At 32.3% G+C, this 17,842-nt stretch overlaps 2 protein-coding genes and 1 long non-coding RNA gene across 5 annotated transcripts; 1 reads left to right on the forward strand and 2 right to left on the reverse strand.

Annotated features, from left to right (window-relative positions):
• Nucleotides 1–5,375: 5,375 nt before the first annotated feature.
• LOC131023821 (uncharacterized) lies at nucleotides 5,376–6,732 on the reverse strand. The gene is made up of 3 exons (XR_009101533.1): nucleotides 5,885–6,732; nucleotides 5,688–5,781; nucleotides 5,376–5,565 (listed from the first exon to the last, which is right to left on the reverse strand). It is a non-coding gene; the product is annotated as an uncharacterized LOC131023821 (long non-coding RNA).
• Nucleotides 6,733–7,187: 455 nt separating this feature from the next.
• Nucleotides 7,188–8,770, forward strand: LOC131023823 (L-ascorbate peroxidase 3-like). Of its 2 annotated transcripts, none has more exons than XM_057953429.1 (9): nucleotides 7,188–7,348; nucleotides 7,427–7,551; nucleotides 7,647–7,696; nucleotides 7,770–7,835; nucleotides 7,910–7,958; nucleotides 8,036–8,118; nucleotides 8,187–8,266; nucleotides 8,340–8,442; nucleotides 8,515–8,770. In XM_057953429.1, exons 1-9 carry the CDS (start codon nucleotides 7,257–7,259, stop codon nucleotides 8,695–8,697), a joined length of 831 nt encoding a protein of 276 aa, XP_057809412.1. In that variant the 5' UTR covers nucleotides 7,188–7,256; the 3' UTR covers nucleotides 8,698–8,770. The 2 variants fall into 2 exon arrangements, with proteins under 2 accessions (XP_057809412.1, XP_057809413.1); XM_057953430.1 differs by having other exon boundaries at nucleotides 7,191–7,348; nucleotides 7,650–7,696.
• A 387-nt stretch (nucleotides 8,771–9,157) lies between these two features.
• Nucleotides 9,158–14,838, reverse strand: LOC131023822 (uncharacterized). Of its 2 annotated transcripts, none has more exons than XM_057953427.1 (5): nucleotides 14,171–14,838; nucleotides 13,619–13,655; nucleotides 11,910–12,146; nucleotides 11,768–11,815; nucleotides 9,158–9,827 (listed from the first exon to the last, which is right to left on the reverse strand). In XM_057953427.1, the coding sequence occupies exons 1-5, from the start codon at nucleotides 14,467–14,469 to the stop codon at nucleotides 9,426–9,428; spliced, it is 1,023 nt and encodes a 340-aa protein (XP_057809410.1). In that variant the 5' UTR covers nucleotides 14,470–14,838; the 3' UTR covers nucleotides 9,158–9,425. The 2 variants fall into 2 exon arrangements, with proteins under 2 accessions (XP_057809410.1, XP_057809411.1); XM_057953428.1 differs by lacking the exon at nucleotides 9,158–9,827 and adding an exon at nucleotides 10,096–10,202 and having other exon boundaries at nucleotides 14,171–14,824.
• Nucleotides 14,839–17,842: the final 3,004 nt, after the last annotated feature.

Raw genomic sequence — 17,842 nt, forward strand, 5'->3', positions numbered from 1 at the left:
TTCTTCAACATTTTTTAATTTTTTTTTCTTATTATGCTTTATTTTATTTTATAAGTTTAGGTCGTTGATAATAATTGCTAATGAATTTGCATGTTTGCTTCGTCAGCTGTTTTTGACTCATTAAATTTGGTAGTATTTGACCATTTTACCTAAATTTTGGTTGAATTGACATTATAGAAAAACATCGACATATTGAATTTTTAGGCTATTATTTGCATATTAATAAACCAGAAAATGTTAATGTGTCCGTAGTTGAGTTTATATATTCTTTTGAAGAGGATAATTTCCTATCTTTCCTGCACTTCTTTATGGGCTGAACAGAAATTATGGGTTTGCTGTTTCTTTCTTCAAGAGAAATAAAGCAATAACATGTGCTGTGAACTCACAATTTGAAGTTCAACATACCATCCCTTGACCTTGAGACGACCACAAATTAGATTGAGAAAAGGCTTATATAAAAATAATCCAAATTCTTGTGACAATTTGGCCATTTGATTTTTAAACTTATTACTTTAATTTTGATATGAATTTTGAATAAATATGCAACAAATTAAAGGCCCGATTTATAATTTATAATTCATATTTGCTTATTTATTTTGTTTTCTTTGCCATGGTTTTTTTTAATTAACCTTAGTTGGTTATAAGTTAATTAGTTTTATTTATTGGACATTTAATATAAATAGGGCTTTGTTTATCATTATCAAACGTTTTGGTTTTAATAAGAAAATTAGGGTTTTTTCTCTTGTCACCATGTTCTTTTCGTATACAACGACAAATCAGCGGATTAATGCTTTAATTATATACGCTTCCCTGCATCAGTGTATATCAATCTAAATCATAAACTAGATGTCTACTTTATTGATTTCTTCTGTTTTGATTCCTTTTCTACCTTCAAGACTTCAACTTTTTAAATTTCACTTTCAAAACCATATATATTATTGTGAGAATTCCCACAAGTAACCAAAATGAGATAGTTTGTGACTTATATAGCCACCACACATAAAAGATGACTTTAGGGGTCAAAAGGCATTGAAAAGACAAACATACCCTTACTAATTAGAGAATAAAAATAAAAGAAAAATGAAATTCTCACTTTTTTCTAAATGAGTTTCTCTCTCTTCCAAATCAGCCAACCACCCAACAACTCTTTCTCTCTCTTCTCTAATTGACTCTCTCTCTCCCTCTCTCAACTCTTGCTCATTTTCGAATTGCAGCTGCTTCATTTATGAGAAGCTATCTTCATCAACAATGAGAATTTCACATGTTAAGGATTCACCGTACAAATCAATTAATATGATAGTAAATGCAAATACAAGGTAGGTTGGTGCTGAAAACCCACGAAAATTCTGAAAAAATTCATTCTTCATCTCTCATTTTTTCTCTCGAGGAACCCACGAAAATTCTGAAAAAATTAACGATTTTTTATACAAAAAAGCTTGGGTCAGACGAAATTCTTTGGGCATTCTGATTTTATTTAGGTATGTATGTTAAATTCATAGCAAATGTATCAATTGTATGTTTTATTTTCTAATTTTGGTGAGAAAATTTCAGTACACAGTAGCTTCTGCGTAAATTACACAGTTAAGACTATATTGGAATCAAAATCGAGATTTGTTGTTGCGTAATGATAAAATTTAGTTTTTTCACGTCTAAGACCACGTTGAGTGTGAAAAATATAAAATAAATGCTTGATTTTGAAGACACGGTTGGGAGATATGAAGGTGTTCTTAGCTACACATTTGATCAAAATCAACTGTGTAAATGTGTGCATAGTTGAACAACATACACAGTTGAGATATTATTTATGAATTAGCTTAAATATTTCTTATTAGAAATTAATCAATATTTAAATTTGTTAATTTATCTAGTTAATTAAATTAGTAATTAATCATATTATTTAATTTTTAATTAATTACGTTACATAATTATTTATTATTATTATAATATTCATTTTGAGCACACTTGACTATAATGCGTACACTGTTGATTCAATTTGTACACGTTTGATCAAAATCAACCGTGTAAATGTGTGCATAGTTGAACAACATACACAGTTGAGATATTATTTATGAATTAGCTTAAATATTTCTTATTAGAAATTAATCAATATTTAAATTTGTTAATTTATCTAGTTAATTAAATTAGTAATTAATCATATTATTTAATTTTTAATTAATTAAGTTACATATTTATTTATTATTATTATAATATTCATTTTGAGCACACTTGACTATAATGCGTACACTGTTGATTCAATTTGTACACGTTTGATCAAAATCAACCGTGTAAATGTGTGCATAGTTGAACAACATACACAGTTGATATATTATTTATGAATTAGCTTAAATATTTCTTATTAGAAATTAATCAATATTTAAATTTGTTAATTTATCTAGTTAATTAAATTAGTAATTAATCATATTATTTAATTTTTAATTAATTAAGTTACACATTTATTTATTATTATTATAATATTTATTTTGAGCACACTTGACTATAATGCGTACACAGTTGATTCAATTTGTACACGTTTGATCAAAATCAACTGTGTAAATGTGTGCATAGTGGAACAATATACACAGTTGAGATATTATTTATGAATTAGCTTAAATATTTCTTATTAGAAATTAATCAATATTTAACTTTGTTAATTTATCTAGTTAATTAAATTACTAATTAATCATATTATTTAATTTTTTATTAATTAAGTTTCATATTTATTTATTATTATTATAATATTTATTTTGAGCACACTTGACTATAATGCATACACAGTTGATTCAATTTGTACACGTTTGATCAAAATCAACGAGATAACTATGTATGCATTAAACTGTGCACTGTCACTGTGCACCGTAGAACTATTCATTTTGGCTGATTTGAGGGTGTTTGGGCAATGAAAATTAAGAAATTGAATCTCCTAAGTTCATTTCAATGGTTAATAAATCAAATTGGATACTTGTTTTTAATGAAACACATGTAAATTAGTAAGATGATATTATATATACACTAATATATACAGTTACTATACTTAAATTAAATGTGATATATGTTCAATATGTTTGAGCGAGTGATGGATATGAACACGATTAACTTATTTTATTGAATATAATGTTTACTAACACATTTGAATATTTAATTTCATTTAATTGCATCACAATTACTAAAATATACCCCGTTTAAAGGTAGTTAGCCAACAACTGTGTATGCGTTCAACTGTGTACTGTCATTGTGCACCGTAGAACAATTCTTTTTGGCCGATTTGAGGGTGTTTGAGCAATGAAAATTAAGAAATTGAACCTCCTAAGTTCATTTCAATGGTTAATAAATCAAATTTGATACTTATTTTTAATGAAACACGTGTAAATCAGTAAGATGTTATTATATGTACACTAATATATACACTTACTATACTTAAGTTACATGTGATATATGTTCAATATATTTGAGCGAGTGATGGATATGAACACGATTAACTTATTTTATTGAATATAATGTTTACTAACACATTTGAATACTTAATTTCACTTAATTGTATCTCAATTACTAAAATATGCCCCGTTTAAAGGGTAGTTAGCCCACAACTGTGTATGCGTTCAACTGTGTACAGTCATTGTGCACTGTCATTGTGCACCGTAGAACAATTCCTTTCGGCCGATTTGAGGGTGTTTGAACAATGGAAATTAAGAAATTGAACCTCCTGAGTTCATTTCAATGGTTAATAAATCAAATTGGATACTTGTTTTTAATGAAACACGTGTAAATTACTAAGATGCTATTATATGCACACTAATATATACACTTACTACACTTAAGTTACATGTGATATATGTTCAGTATGTTTGAGCGAGTGATGGATATGAACACGATTAACTTATTTTATTGAATATAATGTTTATTAACACATTTGAATATTTAATTTCACTTAATTGCATCTCAATTACTAAAATATGCCCCGTTTAAAGGGTAGTTAGCCCACAACTGTGTATTCGTTCAACTGTGTACTGTCATTGTGCACTGTCATTGTGCACCGTAGAACAATTCCTTTTGGCCGATTTGAGGGTGTTTGAGCAATGAAAATTAAGAAATTGAACCTCCTAAGTTCATTTCAATGGTTAATATATCAAATCGGATACTTGTTTTTAATGAAACACGTGTAAATTACTAAGATGCTTTTATATGCACAGTAAAATATACAGTTACTACACTTAAGTTACATGTGATATATGTTCAGTATGTATGAGCGAGTGATGGATATGAATACGATTAACTTATTTTATTGAATATAATGTTTACTAACACATTTGAATACTTAATTTCACTTAATTGTATCTCAATTACTAAAATATGCACCGTTTAAAGGGTAGTTAACCCACAACTGTGTATGAGTTCAACTGTGTACTGTCATTGTGCACTGTCATTGTGCACCGTAGAACAATTCCTTTTGGCCAATTTGAGGGTGTTTGGGCAATGGAAATTAAGAAATTGAACCTCCTAAGTTCATTTCAATGGTTAATATATCAAATCGGATACTTGTTTTTAATGAAACACATGTAAATTACTAAGATGGTTTTATATGCACACTAAAATATACACTTACTACACTTAAGTTACATGTGATATATGTTCAGTATGTATGAGCGAGTCATGGATATGAACACGATTAACTTATTTTATTGAATATAATGTTTACTAACACATTTGAATATTTAATTTCCATTAATTGCATCTCAATTACTAAAATATGTCCCATTTAAAGGGTAGTTAGCCCACAACTGTGTATGCATTCAACTGTGTACTGTCATTGTGCACCGTAGAACAATTCATTTTGGTCGATTTGAGGGTGTTTGGGCAATGAAAATTAAGAAATTGAACATCTTAAGTTCATTTCAATTTACCAAATTAATAAATCAAATCAGATCTTTAATTTTAATGAAACACATGTAAATTACTAAGATGCTATTATATGCACACTAATATATACACTTACTACACTTAAGTTACATGTGATATATGTTCAGTATGTATGAGCGAGTGATGGATATGAACACGATTAACTTATTTTATTGAATATAATGTTTACTAACACATTTGAATATTTAATTTCACTTAATTGCATCTCAATTACTAAAATATGCATCGTTTAAAGGGTAGTTAGCCCACAATTGTGTATGCGTTCAACTGTGTACTGTCATTGTGCACCGTAGAACAATTCTTTTTGGCCAATTTGAAGGTGTTTGGGAAATGGAAATTAAAAAATTAAACCTCTTAAATTCATTTCAATTTACCAAATTGAAATCAACCAAAACATCCACAGGTACACAGTTAATTAAAATAAGTGCACAATAGATAGATAAATTCATACACAGCTGATCCAAATCCATAACACCCCAAGCCATAATTTAAAACAACCCAAATCATAATCCAACCTAAATATCAAACAGTAACAGAAAATATCCAACGACTAACACGAAACCTATACTGGGACAAATACTGCTCGTCGACAGCCCCTTGGTGATGCCCTAATGCACCAATTGTGTAATCAAGTGTGTATAACCAATTTCACTGCAGAGATGGGTGCATAAGGCATATTAGAAAACAAAGTTAATAACCATTTTCATTAGAGAAATAAAGATTTATGCTACAGAAACAAGAATGATACACAAAAAAAAGTGTCACGTGAATACCTTTAAGCTTGTGACAAATAGCTGTGCGGAGCTCCAATGTGCCTGCATTGGGAGTATACCTAGTGAACCCTTCACGAATTGCATTAATCCCAGCCTAAATTTGTGAAAATGGACGACGAGCAAGATAACACAATCAAAATCATTTTACAGTTTTCCCAATTGACATGAACTGGATTACTGAACAATTAAGATATTACCTAAGCAATTGGAATTGGAGTGTCGAAATCCGGTTCTCCTGCTGCTAGTCGAATAACGGGGACACCGGCTTGTACAAGTGCAGTTGCCTGGTCTGTGATAGCCATCGTCTGTGATAGCCATCGTCTTTGAGAGTGAGAGAGGATAGTTAAGCATAAGAGGAAGCTCGTCGCTGCCGCTGTGCTGGAGAGGAAGCTCGTCGCCGCCGCTGCGCTGGAGTCCGCCGAGTCGCCGCCGCCGTTCCGTAGAAACCCTAGGTAGGGTCGCTGCTGCTGCTGTCGCTGCCGCTGGAGAGGAAGCTCGTCGCCACCGCTGCGCTGGAGAGGAAGCTCGTCGCCGCCGCGACTCTGTGGGCTGAGAGAATCCTTCCTCCCATTCCGTAGCCACGACCGCGACTCCACCCATTTCAGCGTTGCCCACCCGTCGCCGCAGCAAAGAGAGGGAGAGAGAGGAGAGGGTAGAAGCGCCGGAGAACATGGCACCGCCGCTGGAGCCCTAAGAAGTGCCGCCGCTGGAGGATTGCCCGCTGGAAAACGCCGTGCTGCTGGAGTACCGCCGATGGAGGAAGGAACGTCGTCGCCGCCGCTGGAGAGAAAGGGTGGCCGCCGCTACATTCAATTTCTGGGGGAGAGAACGGCAGGGAGAAACCGCAGAAGAGAGGGAGTGAATTCAAATTCTGTTGTTTTTTTCTTTAATTAGGTTTTCTATTTTTGTTTTTTTATTCTTTAAGTAAACAAAATTTATTTTAGTTTTTTTTTATTTTTATTCAGTAATTAGTAAGGGTTGTTTTGTCTTTTCAATAGCTTTTGACCCCTAAAGTCATGTTTTATAAGTGGTGGCTATATAAGTCCTAAACTATCTCATTTTGGTTACTTATGTCTTTCTCCCTATATTATTCTTACGTTTTGCCTTCTTTTTCATAAATCCCAACAGAACACCTAATAAAACACAAAATATAATTGAGTTCCAAAATCTAAACATATTAAACTTGAGAAAATAAGAAATATCAACATAATTAAATATACATTAATGCAACTCATCAAAAGCATGCATTGGAATTTCGAACAGATAGAAGAATGTTGTGAGAATTAGTGTATATTTATAATCACACACTTTGAAATTCTATGACACTTGTTAACAGACAAAAGCATAATGTTGCCGCAAATTTGGATGAAGAATTTTTTATTACAAGAAATCTGAATCCCTAGATTCGGGAGAGAATTAAATTAAGTGTAGTAACAAAAATAAGAGATGCTCGATTCTTTTCTTTTCTTGTGTTGATCTATTATTCCATGACTTTGTTGATTGCAAAAACAATTTAAGAAGGGAGTCATACAAAATCTTGATATTGATTGATTTAAGTTGAATTGAGCAATGGCAGATGGTAAAGAGATGGAGAGGGCGCGGAGGGATCTAAGAGCCCTCATCTCTTCCAAGAATTGTGCCCCCATCATGCTTCGCTTGGCGTAACTACACTATTCAATCAATTTTTTATTCAAATTTATAATTACAAGTAGCTAAAATCAAGTTATATATGGTTGTAGGTGGCACGATGCAGGCACATATGATGCGAAAACAAAGACTGGAGGTCCCAATGGTTCAATCAGGAACCAAGCTGAGCTCAATCATGCAGCCAATACTGGTCTCAAAATTGCCATTGATCTTTGTGGTAGGACTAGGACTAGGACTAGGACTAGGACTAGGGCCTCGTTTTACATTACTTATGAATTATAGATTAATTTCCATTCTTGATTTTGACAACAGAAGAAGTAAAAGCTAAACACCCGCGAGTTTCATATGCAGATCTTTACCAGGTATATATATACTTATAAATGGAACAAGTGTGATGAAATTGGTAATGACAGGCATTGTGTTGTGTGTTTTGAGCTTGCTGGCGTGGTTGCTGTTGAGGTAACTGGAGGCCCTACCATCGACTTTGTTGGAGGCCGAAAGGTGCACCGAATTCTTATCATCATTTTCCCCTGAAATTAATTCTTCCATTTGAAAGAGTAGGTTTGTTTTGGCAGGATTCTATGGCCTCCCCGGAAGAAGGCCGCCTTCCCGACGCCAAACAAGGTTATATGAAATGGAAGAAAACTTATTTATTGATACTCCAAAAGTAGCAGGAAAACTCATGTCTCTCATATTTATAGGTGCTTCTCACCTAAGGAATGTTTTCAATCGAATGGGTCTATCCGACCAAGATATTGTAGCACTATCTGGGGGCCATACACTGGTACTTTTTACATCTCAAATTTCTCAATCTTGGATGGAATGGACCCATCAAATGCTTTGTTATAACAGGGAAGAGCACATGCTGAGAGATCTGGATTCCAAGGCCCTTGGACCCGCGATCCTCTCAAATTTGACAATTCTTACTTCCTGTAAGAATCAAGATAATACTCCACTCCTTTATTCCAAATGCCAATCAACTTCTCTAAATTGGATCATCAACAGGGAGCTTCTTAGAGGCGATTCTACAGGCCTGCTTAAACTACCCACTGATAAGGTTCTCGTGGAGGATCCACAATTCAGGAAATTTGTGACCCTCTATGCTGAGGTACCAACACTTGTTCAATTTGACACTACTCATTCTTATTATTACTATTTATTATCCATTGATGCATGGCAGGATGAAGAAGCATTCTTCCGGGACTATGCTGCGTCGCACAAAAGGCTCTCCGAGCTGGGATTCAGTCCACCATCGTCTTTAAGATTAGCCATGAAGAAGACGATGATCGCGGCTGTTGTTGCTGTCACGGTGGTGTTTCTGAGTTACTTGTATGAAATAAACAAAACAGAGTTGTCTAAATGATCAGTAATGTAATATGTGTTCCATGTAAATACATTTCACAACAAACTGAAATTCAATAAACAGAATTTCATGTTAACTTGATGCCTTGGAAGAGTGTAGGAGAAAAAAGTGTGGAATTTTTATGGATTCAATACTTCCTTCCAACATATCTACCACCTTAGACATGGGTGGAATGCACCACAAACATGTTCCTCTCGTCTCTTCCATCATCAAACCATCTCCTACATTTTATCTGGAAACTAATCTTCAGCCATTTCAAGAAGCATCATTCCATACAGAATGTTCTCAACAACACTTGGGGTCCCCATCACAGACGACAGTCAGGGAAGTAATATGATGAATATTGATTGATAGTTACCATTTTTAAAATGAGCAGAATGCTACAATCCACGTTGTTTAATCATGGGGAAAGTTTTGTTTCTGAAAAAAAAAACTAAAAACCTAAATAAATTTCAAAAACTGAAGATCATAGCAACTTCTTCCCTACAAACCACTGATATAAATATACAGAATTGCAGTTAGGAAAAGCGGTAAAACTACAAGCTGCTCGCATCTAATCAATACAAAATTTTACAATTTAAAACAAATGCCGTTTTATTTTGACAAGATCAGATCAAATATGATTGAGGTAAGTTACTAAATCAGCACACAGAAATGGTGTTACTAACATTACCTTCCCAGGTGAGTGAGGAACTCAGGTTGCACAAAACCTGATGTCTTCTAACATGTCACCAGATCAACCCTTTTCTTCTCCGGAATCTGTCGACACGATCTGTGCTCATTCTAGATTTTTCAGGCTTGCTCGTCTTCTTGGACTTGTCAAGCCGGCTATCCAAACTATTTCTAGAAATTTCTGGAACATCTGGTTGCAAATCAAATGTCTCTGTGCCGCTGCTTTCACCAGCTGTAAGCTTACTGTCTGAATTTAGCAATGTCGTTACCGCACCATTCACAGCTGGTTTTGATCTCCCAAGAGCCAGAACAAACTTTTTTAAATGTTTGATGAACTCAGGGTATAGTTCAAGATTGCAGTGTCCACCTCCATTTATCCATAAAGGTTCATATTTTACCTTGCAAAGCTCCCAAAGCTGCTTCCCATGGGAGCAATCGACAACTTCATCAGAAGTACCCTATTATCCGAACCAATATTTAGCAACATTCTCCCCAATGCAAATGAAAACTAAAATCACCTTAAACTATTGGCATTTCAAGTCCAGTAAATATCTCAGACGAAACAATTAATGCACAAATTCCCCCATCATCATGTCACCAGTAAAAATAATGTTAAACCAAGGCAAATACCCCACGTGGCAGAACAGTCAATTAGGTTCTGCCATAAATTTCAGTGTAAAGTAGAAGTTAATTATGCAAGCGTATAACTTACTCTGACCATGTAAGTTATATGTCAACGAAATGTGCTAATTGTATGGGTTGATGGACTTCCTCAAGCTATATATTTAACAAAACTGCTCTTGCTGCATTATACGTCTTGTCTTCCCCTCAGTCTGTTAAGTCATCAGGTATTTGATGATTTAGAATTTACATACTCAGTCATTCTGGATTCTTTGGCCCACACTCAATCTGATTGAAATGAGCTACGAATGAAATCATGTAAAATCAATAGTATGCCAAGTAAATTGACCCTCACTAAGTATGGCTTGAGGAATTATTCACTACAGCAGAGAGATAAGAACTTATGCGAATTCTACTACTAGCATCACATTACTGATAGTTCACCTACAAGATAAATAATTCAACTACCCAATTGAACACGGCAAACTAAGCTAGCAAATTGTCCAACTTTGGACTTGGAACATTGATAATCTTTTCTCTTGCTCAAAACATATTTGAAAAGTGACATTTGTTGGATAATTTATATGCTAGCTTAACATTTGCTAAAAGACACGAGCCATACAACATCATAACCATACTGAAGGCTAAATATGATGCCAAATCAATTAAGAATACACGACTAGTGTTTTAGTAGTTTCCTCATACCTCAAATAAGATAACTTTCACGACATCAGGTTCTCATGAGTCCTGGATAGATTATCAATTTATCACTTTGCCACTACAGCTAAAAGATAAAAAAAGTCGAGAGGGAGAAAACTAATTCCTCAAGGCAAGGATTCTGCTTCAAGATCGTAGTTGTTTATATATTTAAAGACAGAATAATGAGCTTCCCCTACTTTTTACTTTTTGTTTATTCAGGTTTGTCAAGTAGTTGATGCATTGATCGTGTTCCTAGAAATATTTTATAATTAAGGCACTTGCCTCTAATTGGCAAATACCATATTGCCTATGCCCTTTTTGTTCAGGAAAAACCTTGGAAAATTGCTTGATGTATGGTATACAATTTCTTGAAGATGTTTAAGCAACCAATAGCAGCATCTCTAGTTCATCTGACCAGTCCACGAACATCTACAAGTCCAGTTCTAGCTCTGCAGGTTCAGATTTCCTCAATTTTTTTTTTTTTTTCATCTTTCCTGAAACTCAATTTCTAGTTCCTCTTTTCTTCTATAATTCTCAGTTTTACTTCTTTTTCCTTCATTAGGTTGTTTATTTTCTCAATTCTTTCTGCCTTCAGTTTTTCATATTTACTGCTTCTCTCGTTCCCTAATCTTCTATTCTTCTTCTTTCTTTTGTTTATCTCTCTAGTCCTACCCTGATCCCCACTTCAGCCAATTTGAATTTTTATAAATTCACATAAAAGTTGTGCAGGATACATAAAGTTTTATGAGGAAAGGAGCCTACAAGGTTCTCGTTTCTGGTCCTAGATAAGAACCTTGATATGATTCAGATAAGAATACTGTATCAATATCTACTCTTGATGTTTCAACCGACACTAATAGGAAGTAACCCATAGACATGAACAATATTAAATAAGTGCTAGTCGATGCATCACAATTACAAACTACACACAATACTAGGGAGGTGGGGTTATCAATAACCAACAACGAACAAGCAATTTCTTGCTATCAATAAACACGTTTTCATAGATCAAATAATTATGTGCAAGAATGTACAAGAAACAGGGATAAAGGCAGAAACAAACAAAAAAGCAACTTACATGAATAACAAGAACTGGACATTCTATTGAGCCAATTTTGTCAATATTCTGTAGTTAAGAAAGAAATAACGAGTGTTAATGGTAGAAATGTCCAATTATCAATATAAGGAAAGAGGCAATGGACCCTAAGATCAATAACTACCTTGTAAATATCAAACCAATATGTCCGCTTTACAGGGTACAATACCCTTAAACCAGATAATATTGGGCTATGTAAAACAACACCTCTCAAGTTTGGGGATCGTGATGCAAGATCGATAGTGGGACCACTACCAACAGACTGCCCATAGAGTATTAATTGTTCGTCTTTAACCCCATACTTCTCCTTCAGGCATTTATATACAGCATCAATGTCTGTGTATGTGTTACACTCAGATGGCTGTTTCACAGAAAACAAAGGGTTGTGTCATATCATGACAAGAGCTAGTGTCATAAGCACTTAGAGGGAAATTCAGAATTGCTGATAAAGATATTCAGATAAACTTTATTATTTAGAATGCTTAGTTAGATCAAAGAATGAGCAGTCTTTTGCAGAATGTTGTATTTACTCAACCAACTCTTTTACCCAAGTCCTTAGTTATTGCTCCCACTGGTGCTTAATCTTTTTCTTAAAAAGAACAGTTTACACGCATAAAAGATAAAACCCCAGTACAGGTACAAAGAAAGTCAGTTGCCCCATGAACCTTCCAAGTATACTAGGACAACACAAATACCAAGAAAACTATCTAACAAAATTTTGAGCACATCTAATACATTATTACTTGTATAAATCCAGAAATTGCTATCCCCTGTGAAATGGTAACCACTTAAAGCCCTTGATGACATGACTAAGTTGGCAATAAATATGGAGCATATCGATAAATAGTAGTTATACTCCCTAATCTGAACCACAGTAAATATACTGAAACAAAAACAGCTAAAACACTAATCTAAGCTGCCTTGCGCATAGAAAGTGTCACACATCCAGCCGAGATGTCAATTTCAATTCTGAAAAAAGGTAAGCTGATGCTTGTGCATAGAGCTGCTGAACAATGCGTAAAATTAACTGAAACACAATAATCACAACTAATAATTGACATCCTCATCGAAACTCTGATAGCATATACATACCAATTTTCTTGTCTCTAGATTATTGAAATTATGAGGTGGCGATTGCCAGGTAAAAGGGCATAGCAATTGATGAGATGTGATTTTTGGGGAAAAAAGGGAATCTATTGCCAGTTTTCATTTCCAAGTTGAATCCATATTCAGAAAATAGATAGAGGAGGGGCAAAGACAATACGCAATTGAACATCTTGGAACCATGAAATTTTCACAAAAACTTTTCTGCGGCAGTATAATTAAGGACTACAATTCAAATTTGACCTTCTACGAGGATGCATCTGGGTTCTTATGAGTGCGGTTACATTTCTGAACTACAAGTCCATCTAACACCTCGTAGCTTACTATATACACTATAGGCAAGAACGAACAACCATATCAATGGACAGAATCTTCCTCGATATATTTCATCAATGTAGTTCTATTTGCAGACATCCATTCTAAATTACTTTTTGTAACTTGTATACTGCTGACTATGAAACAAGGATTGAATTGGTCACTGTTATCATCACAGTCAAGCAAATGGTATTGCAGACATTTTGCAGCTCATTGCTTAGGAGAAGCATATCTAGCAGAATGACAAATGAAAAATGTCATATTATTTTATCATTATATATAACCTTCCTAAATTCTCGAGAAAAACTGATTCCAAAAGGATTAAGCAATTGTACTAGCAAGCAATCTGACGGTCCCACTAACTATAGCCTACTACGTCAGAAAAATGTGTTGCTGTTCAGAGTAGGCAGCTACCTTTCCGGACGACTGTCCATAACCTGAGTAGTCGTACCTGCAAAAAAGAGAATAAGCAAGTAAGAAAAGTAACCATTGATACCATTATAGATAACTAATTATAAGAACCGAGATGGAAGTAACGACTACACTATGCAATGCTTTTTTTCAGAACCTGCTTAAGTTATTTCTGAATGAAAATTTTCAAATATTTGTTCATAAGACTATTATATTTAATTATAGATGTTTACCCTAACATATGCTTATCCTATGTGTTCAGTCATCGAGATACTTTTTGAAACCTGTCCAGGCTTAAACAGTGCATTCAAAGTTGATTCCACCACCTGCAACTTAACGGTTTCGTCCACTCATTCCAACTAGTTTGATAAGGAAATCAGCTCGACAGGCATACTCTTAAGTATTGAAACGTAACTTGCAAGAGCTTACGGTCAGTGAAATGATAAACTTCACCTCAAATCTCTTCCTTATTTTTCACCTCTCCAAGTCTATAATCGTTACCTGAACTAATACTACCAAAAAGTAATTAATTAATGTAAAAAAATCAAAAGTTACCCCATCAGATTGATGCGTAGCCGGAGGGTAATCTCGACGAACAGCTCATACATCTGACCTAAATCGGCGGCGTTACCGTGGGAATAGAGCATCGTAGCGGTGGCCTTGGGGTGGCTGATGTACACAGCCACCACATCGTTCCCCCGGCGCGTCCTCAGCTTCAAGACGTCGACGCCTTCCCTCTGCGGAACCTCCGGTATGCAAAGAGCTCCGCCCTCGTCGGCCACCACCGTGTACGAAGGCGGATTCGGCGGGAAGAAGGCGAACTTAGCCGCGATCGATGACGTCACCCCGCCCATACCTTTTTTTTTCTCCTCAAACTATTCCCCTTTCTGTGGCGGCTGAGTGAATTTAGTTGCACAGTTCATAAATAAAGCTCAGGACTTTTTCTCTAGCAACTTCCGCAGTCGTATTGAGATCTCCTTTCGGAGAATGAAACCGGGAAGAGGCGGCCGGCGCGGGGAGGTGGCGCGTGTGGAAGAGGGCCGAGTAAAGGAAAAAAGTAAGCAGAATTTTCAAAGGAGTGCGGCGTTAGTAGTTTTATGGGGACTCGGGATTTTCGAACGTTGGAGTAAAATTACACTAGATTGAAATTGAAATTCAAGTAGTATTAAATTAAAGTCTTTTGATAGTAAAATTGTGAAATCTATATATCTATCTACAATAACAATATGTATTCCGTAGAATAAAATGTCTTTTTTATAAGTAAACATGAAAAGAGAGGGTAAAAGGACAAAGTAAAGCGACTAGCCTATTCCATAATAGGTAATATAATTTTAAAATAAATTTTATCAAATTACTCCTCCGAAAAGAGGAAGAATTACTTTTGACAGAGAGGAAATGTCAGAAATACTTTCCCAAAATAATTACTCTACTTTGTACACAAATACCAAATTTTTATAAAATTTTCAGTTATAACTTCCCTCATTTTTTCCAATGACAGTAAATGGTAAAGATGACGCAGACGGTGGATGTCTGCATGAATAAAAAAAGATACTGGGGTGCCGATGTTTAAGTATAAACTAGATAGTCCATTATCGCACGACGAATATCGAAATTAAATGACATGCATAAATAATAAAAAAGTATTAAATAAAATTAAAATATAAACAAATGACATACATGTTTTAATAATAAAATAACTTAAAATAATTCACATCAATTACTCAATAAAATCTTGAATTTGAAACGAATATTTTCAACTTTGTATAAAGTATAATGATAAATAAATTAAAATTATTTGATAATGAAAATTGGCATTACACATTATTATTATTATTATTATTATTATTATTATTATTATTATTATTATTATTATTATAGAGTATTAATCGTCATAATAAATAAATTAATATATTCATACACAAATATAAATAAAAAGTTGTAAAATGTTAATGAAGAGAGAAAAAATAAAATAATTTTAATTTTAATTTTTTCATAATTTATTCATTTTAAAGTCATTTTTGATGATTTTTTTTATACCATATTAAAGATCTTTTCACGAACTTAAATTTATTAAGTATTTTTTCATGAATTAAATTGATGATGTTTAGAAAAGAAAATTAAAGAAAAAAAGAGATAGAAAATGGTGATAAAAAATTAGTGAAAGAAGAGAGAGAAAAATGGAGGGGAGAAACTCCTCTTTTATATACTCCCTCCGTCCACCAATTAAAGCCCTACTTGCCCTTAAATTTTTGTCCACCAATTAAAGCCCTATTGTGCTTTTTGTACCCTTTTCCCCTCTCTCTTTACTTTAAATTACTACCCTTTGTCTAAAAAATTTATTTTCCAGTTTTCAGTTTATTTATTTATTTATTTTCTAAAAATTTTAATTCCAGTTTATTTATTTTCTAAATTTTTAGTTTATTTATTTTCGAATTTTCAGTTTATTTATTTTTCAATTTTCAGTTTATTTATTTATTTATTTATTTATTTTCTGAAAATTTTAATTCCAGTTTATTTATTCATTTATTTATTTTCGGTTTATTTATTTTCTGAATTTTCAGTTTATTTATTTTCAAATTTTCAGTTTATTTATTTATTTCCAGTTTATTTATTTTTCAGTTTATTTATTTATTTATCTTCTGAATATTTTAATTCCAGTTTATTTATTCATTTATTTATTTCCAGTTTATTTATTTTTTATTTATTTTCAAATTTTCAGTTTATTTATTTATTTATTTCCAGTTTATTTATTTTCTAAATTTTCAGTTTGTTTATTCATTTATTTTCGAATTTTAAGTTTATTTATTTATTTATTAATTTATTTCCAGTTTATTTATTTTCTAAAAATAATAATTTTCCAGATTTTAATTAATTAATTTATTTATTTAATTCCAGTTTATTTATTTTCTAAAAAAATAATTTTCCAGATTTTAATTAATTTATTTATTTATTTTCGAATTTTCAGTTTATTTATTTATTTAATTCCAGTTTATTTATTTTCTGAATTTCAGTTTATTTATTTATATATTTTCAAATTTTCAGTTTATTTATTTATTTATTTATTTCCAGTTTATTTATTTTCTGAATTTTCAGTTTGTTTATTCATTTATTTTCGAATTTTCAGTTTATTTATTTATTTATTTCCAGTTTATTTATTTTCTAAAAATAAAAATTTTCCAGATTTTAATTTATTTATTCATTTATTTTCGAATTTTCAGTTTATTTATTTATTTATTTCCAGTTTATTTATTTTCTAAAAATAATAATTTTCCAGATTTTAATTAATTTATTTATTTATTTTCGAATTTTCAGTTTATTTATTTATTTAATTCCAGTTTATTTATTTTCTGAATTTCAGTTTATTTATTTATTTATTTTCAAATTTTCAGTTTATTTATTTATTTATTTATTTATTTCCAGTTTATTTATTTTCTGAATTTTCAGTTTGTTTATTCATTTATTTTCGAATTTTCAGTTTATTTATTTATTTTCTAAAAATAATAATTTTCCAGATTTTAATTTATTTATTTATTTATTTTCAGTTTATTTATTTATTTGTTAAATAAGTCAAAGCATTAAAATAATATCAAATAGCTAATGAAAGATTAGTAAAAGTAATCAAAATATATTAACACTACCCTTTTAGTCTTTTACACCACTTTTACACCACCTTTTTCAGCTTTCTTAGTTTCCGCGCCGACACTCAAATGGGGCTTTAATTGGTGGACGGAGGGAGTATTATATAGATGACATTATTAGTGTGCAATTAAGTATAAAATTTATAAATTTTTAGTAGTGTAATTTTAGTTTTATGCTCAAACAAATACATACTAAATCGTGATTGCAAAAAGAAAATGATTACATAGCAGAAGCACAAAAATAAGTTAGAATTGCAAGATGGATATTAAATCGTAAATTTCTTTTATCATTTCCCAAAGAAAATATCAATACAAATTACGTGTAGAAACGCACTTGCACAAAAGAATTAAAAAGAAAAAAAAAACCCCGTATTAATGGTTTTCTAACAAAAAATAGTTGTGAATGTGTCTTAATTTGACGGCGACATCTATTGAATGAGAATATAAAATTTTTGAAACTGTGGTGCTTAAAAATCTAGACAATAACACTATTACGTATTTTAATGTCCTAAAATCTCAGAGGTAATTTAAAAAACGTTTGATGACGATAAAGTGTAATTCAACTAGTAAAATATTTTTCATTCAACAA

This window comes from Salvia miltiorrhiza, chromosome 4 (assembly GCF_028751815.1).
Source record: "Salvia miltiorrhiza cultivar Shanhuang (shh) chromosome 4, IMPLAD_Smil_shh, whole genome shotgun sequence".
Lineage (NCBI taxonomy): Eukaryota > Viridiplantae > Streptophyta > Magnoliopsida > Lamiales > Lamiaceae > Salvia > Salvia miltiorrhiza.

What these genes read in the sequence shown, in the direction of transcription:
- LOC131023823 (XM_057953429.1), top strand. Translation starts at nt 7,257, where the DNA reads ATGGCAGATGGTAAAGAGATGGAGAGGGCGCGGAGGGATCTAAGAGCC. An exon ending in CATATGCAGATCTTTACCAG is followed by an intron (nt 7,697 to 7,769) that starts GTATATATATAC and finishes GTGTGTTTTGAG; the next exon opens with CTTGCTGGCGTGGTTGCTGT. An exon ending in TTTGACAATTCTTACTTCCT is followed by an intron (nt 8,267 to 8,339) that starts GTAAGAATCAAG and finishes GATCATCAACAG; the next exon opens with GGAGCTTCTTAGAGGCGATT.
- LOC131023822 (XM_057953427.1), bottom strand. Translation starts at nt 14,469, where the DNA reads ATGGGCGGGGTGACGTCATCGATCGCGGCTAAGTTCGCCTTCTTCCCG. An exon ending in ATGGACAGTCGTCCGGAAAG is followed by an intron (nt 12,147 to 13,618) that starts GTAGCTGCCTAC and finishes TCTGTGAAACAG; the next exon opens with CCATCTGAGTGTAACACATA. An exon ending in ATTGGTTTGATATTTACAAG is followed by an intron (nt 11,816 to 11,909) that starts GTAGTTATTGAT and finishes TCTTAACTACAG; the next exon opens with AATATTGACAAAATTGGCTC.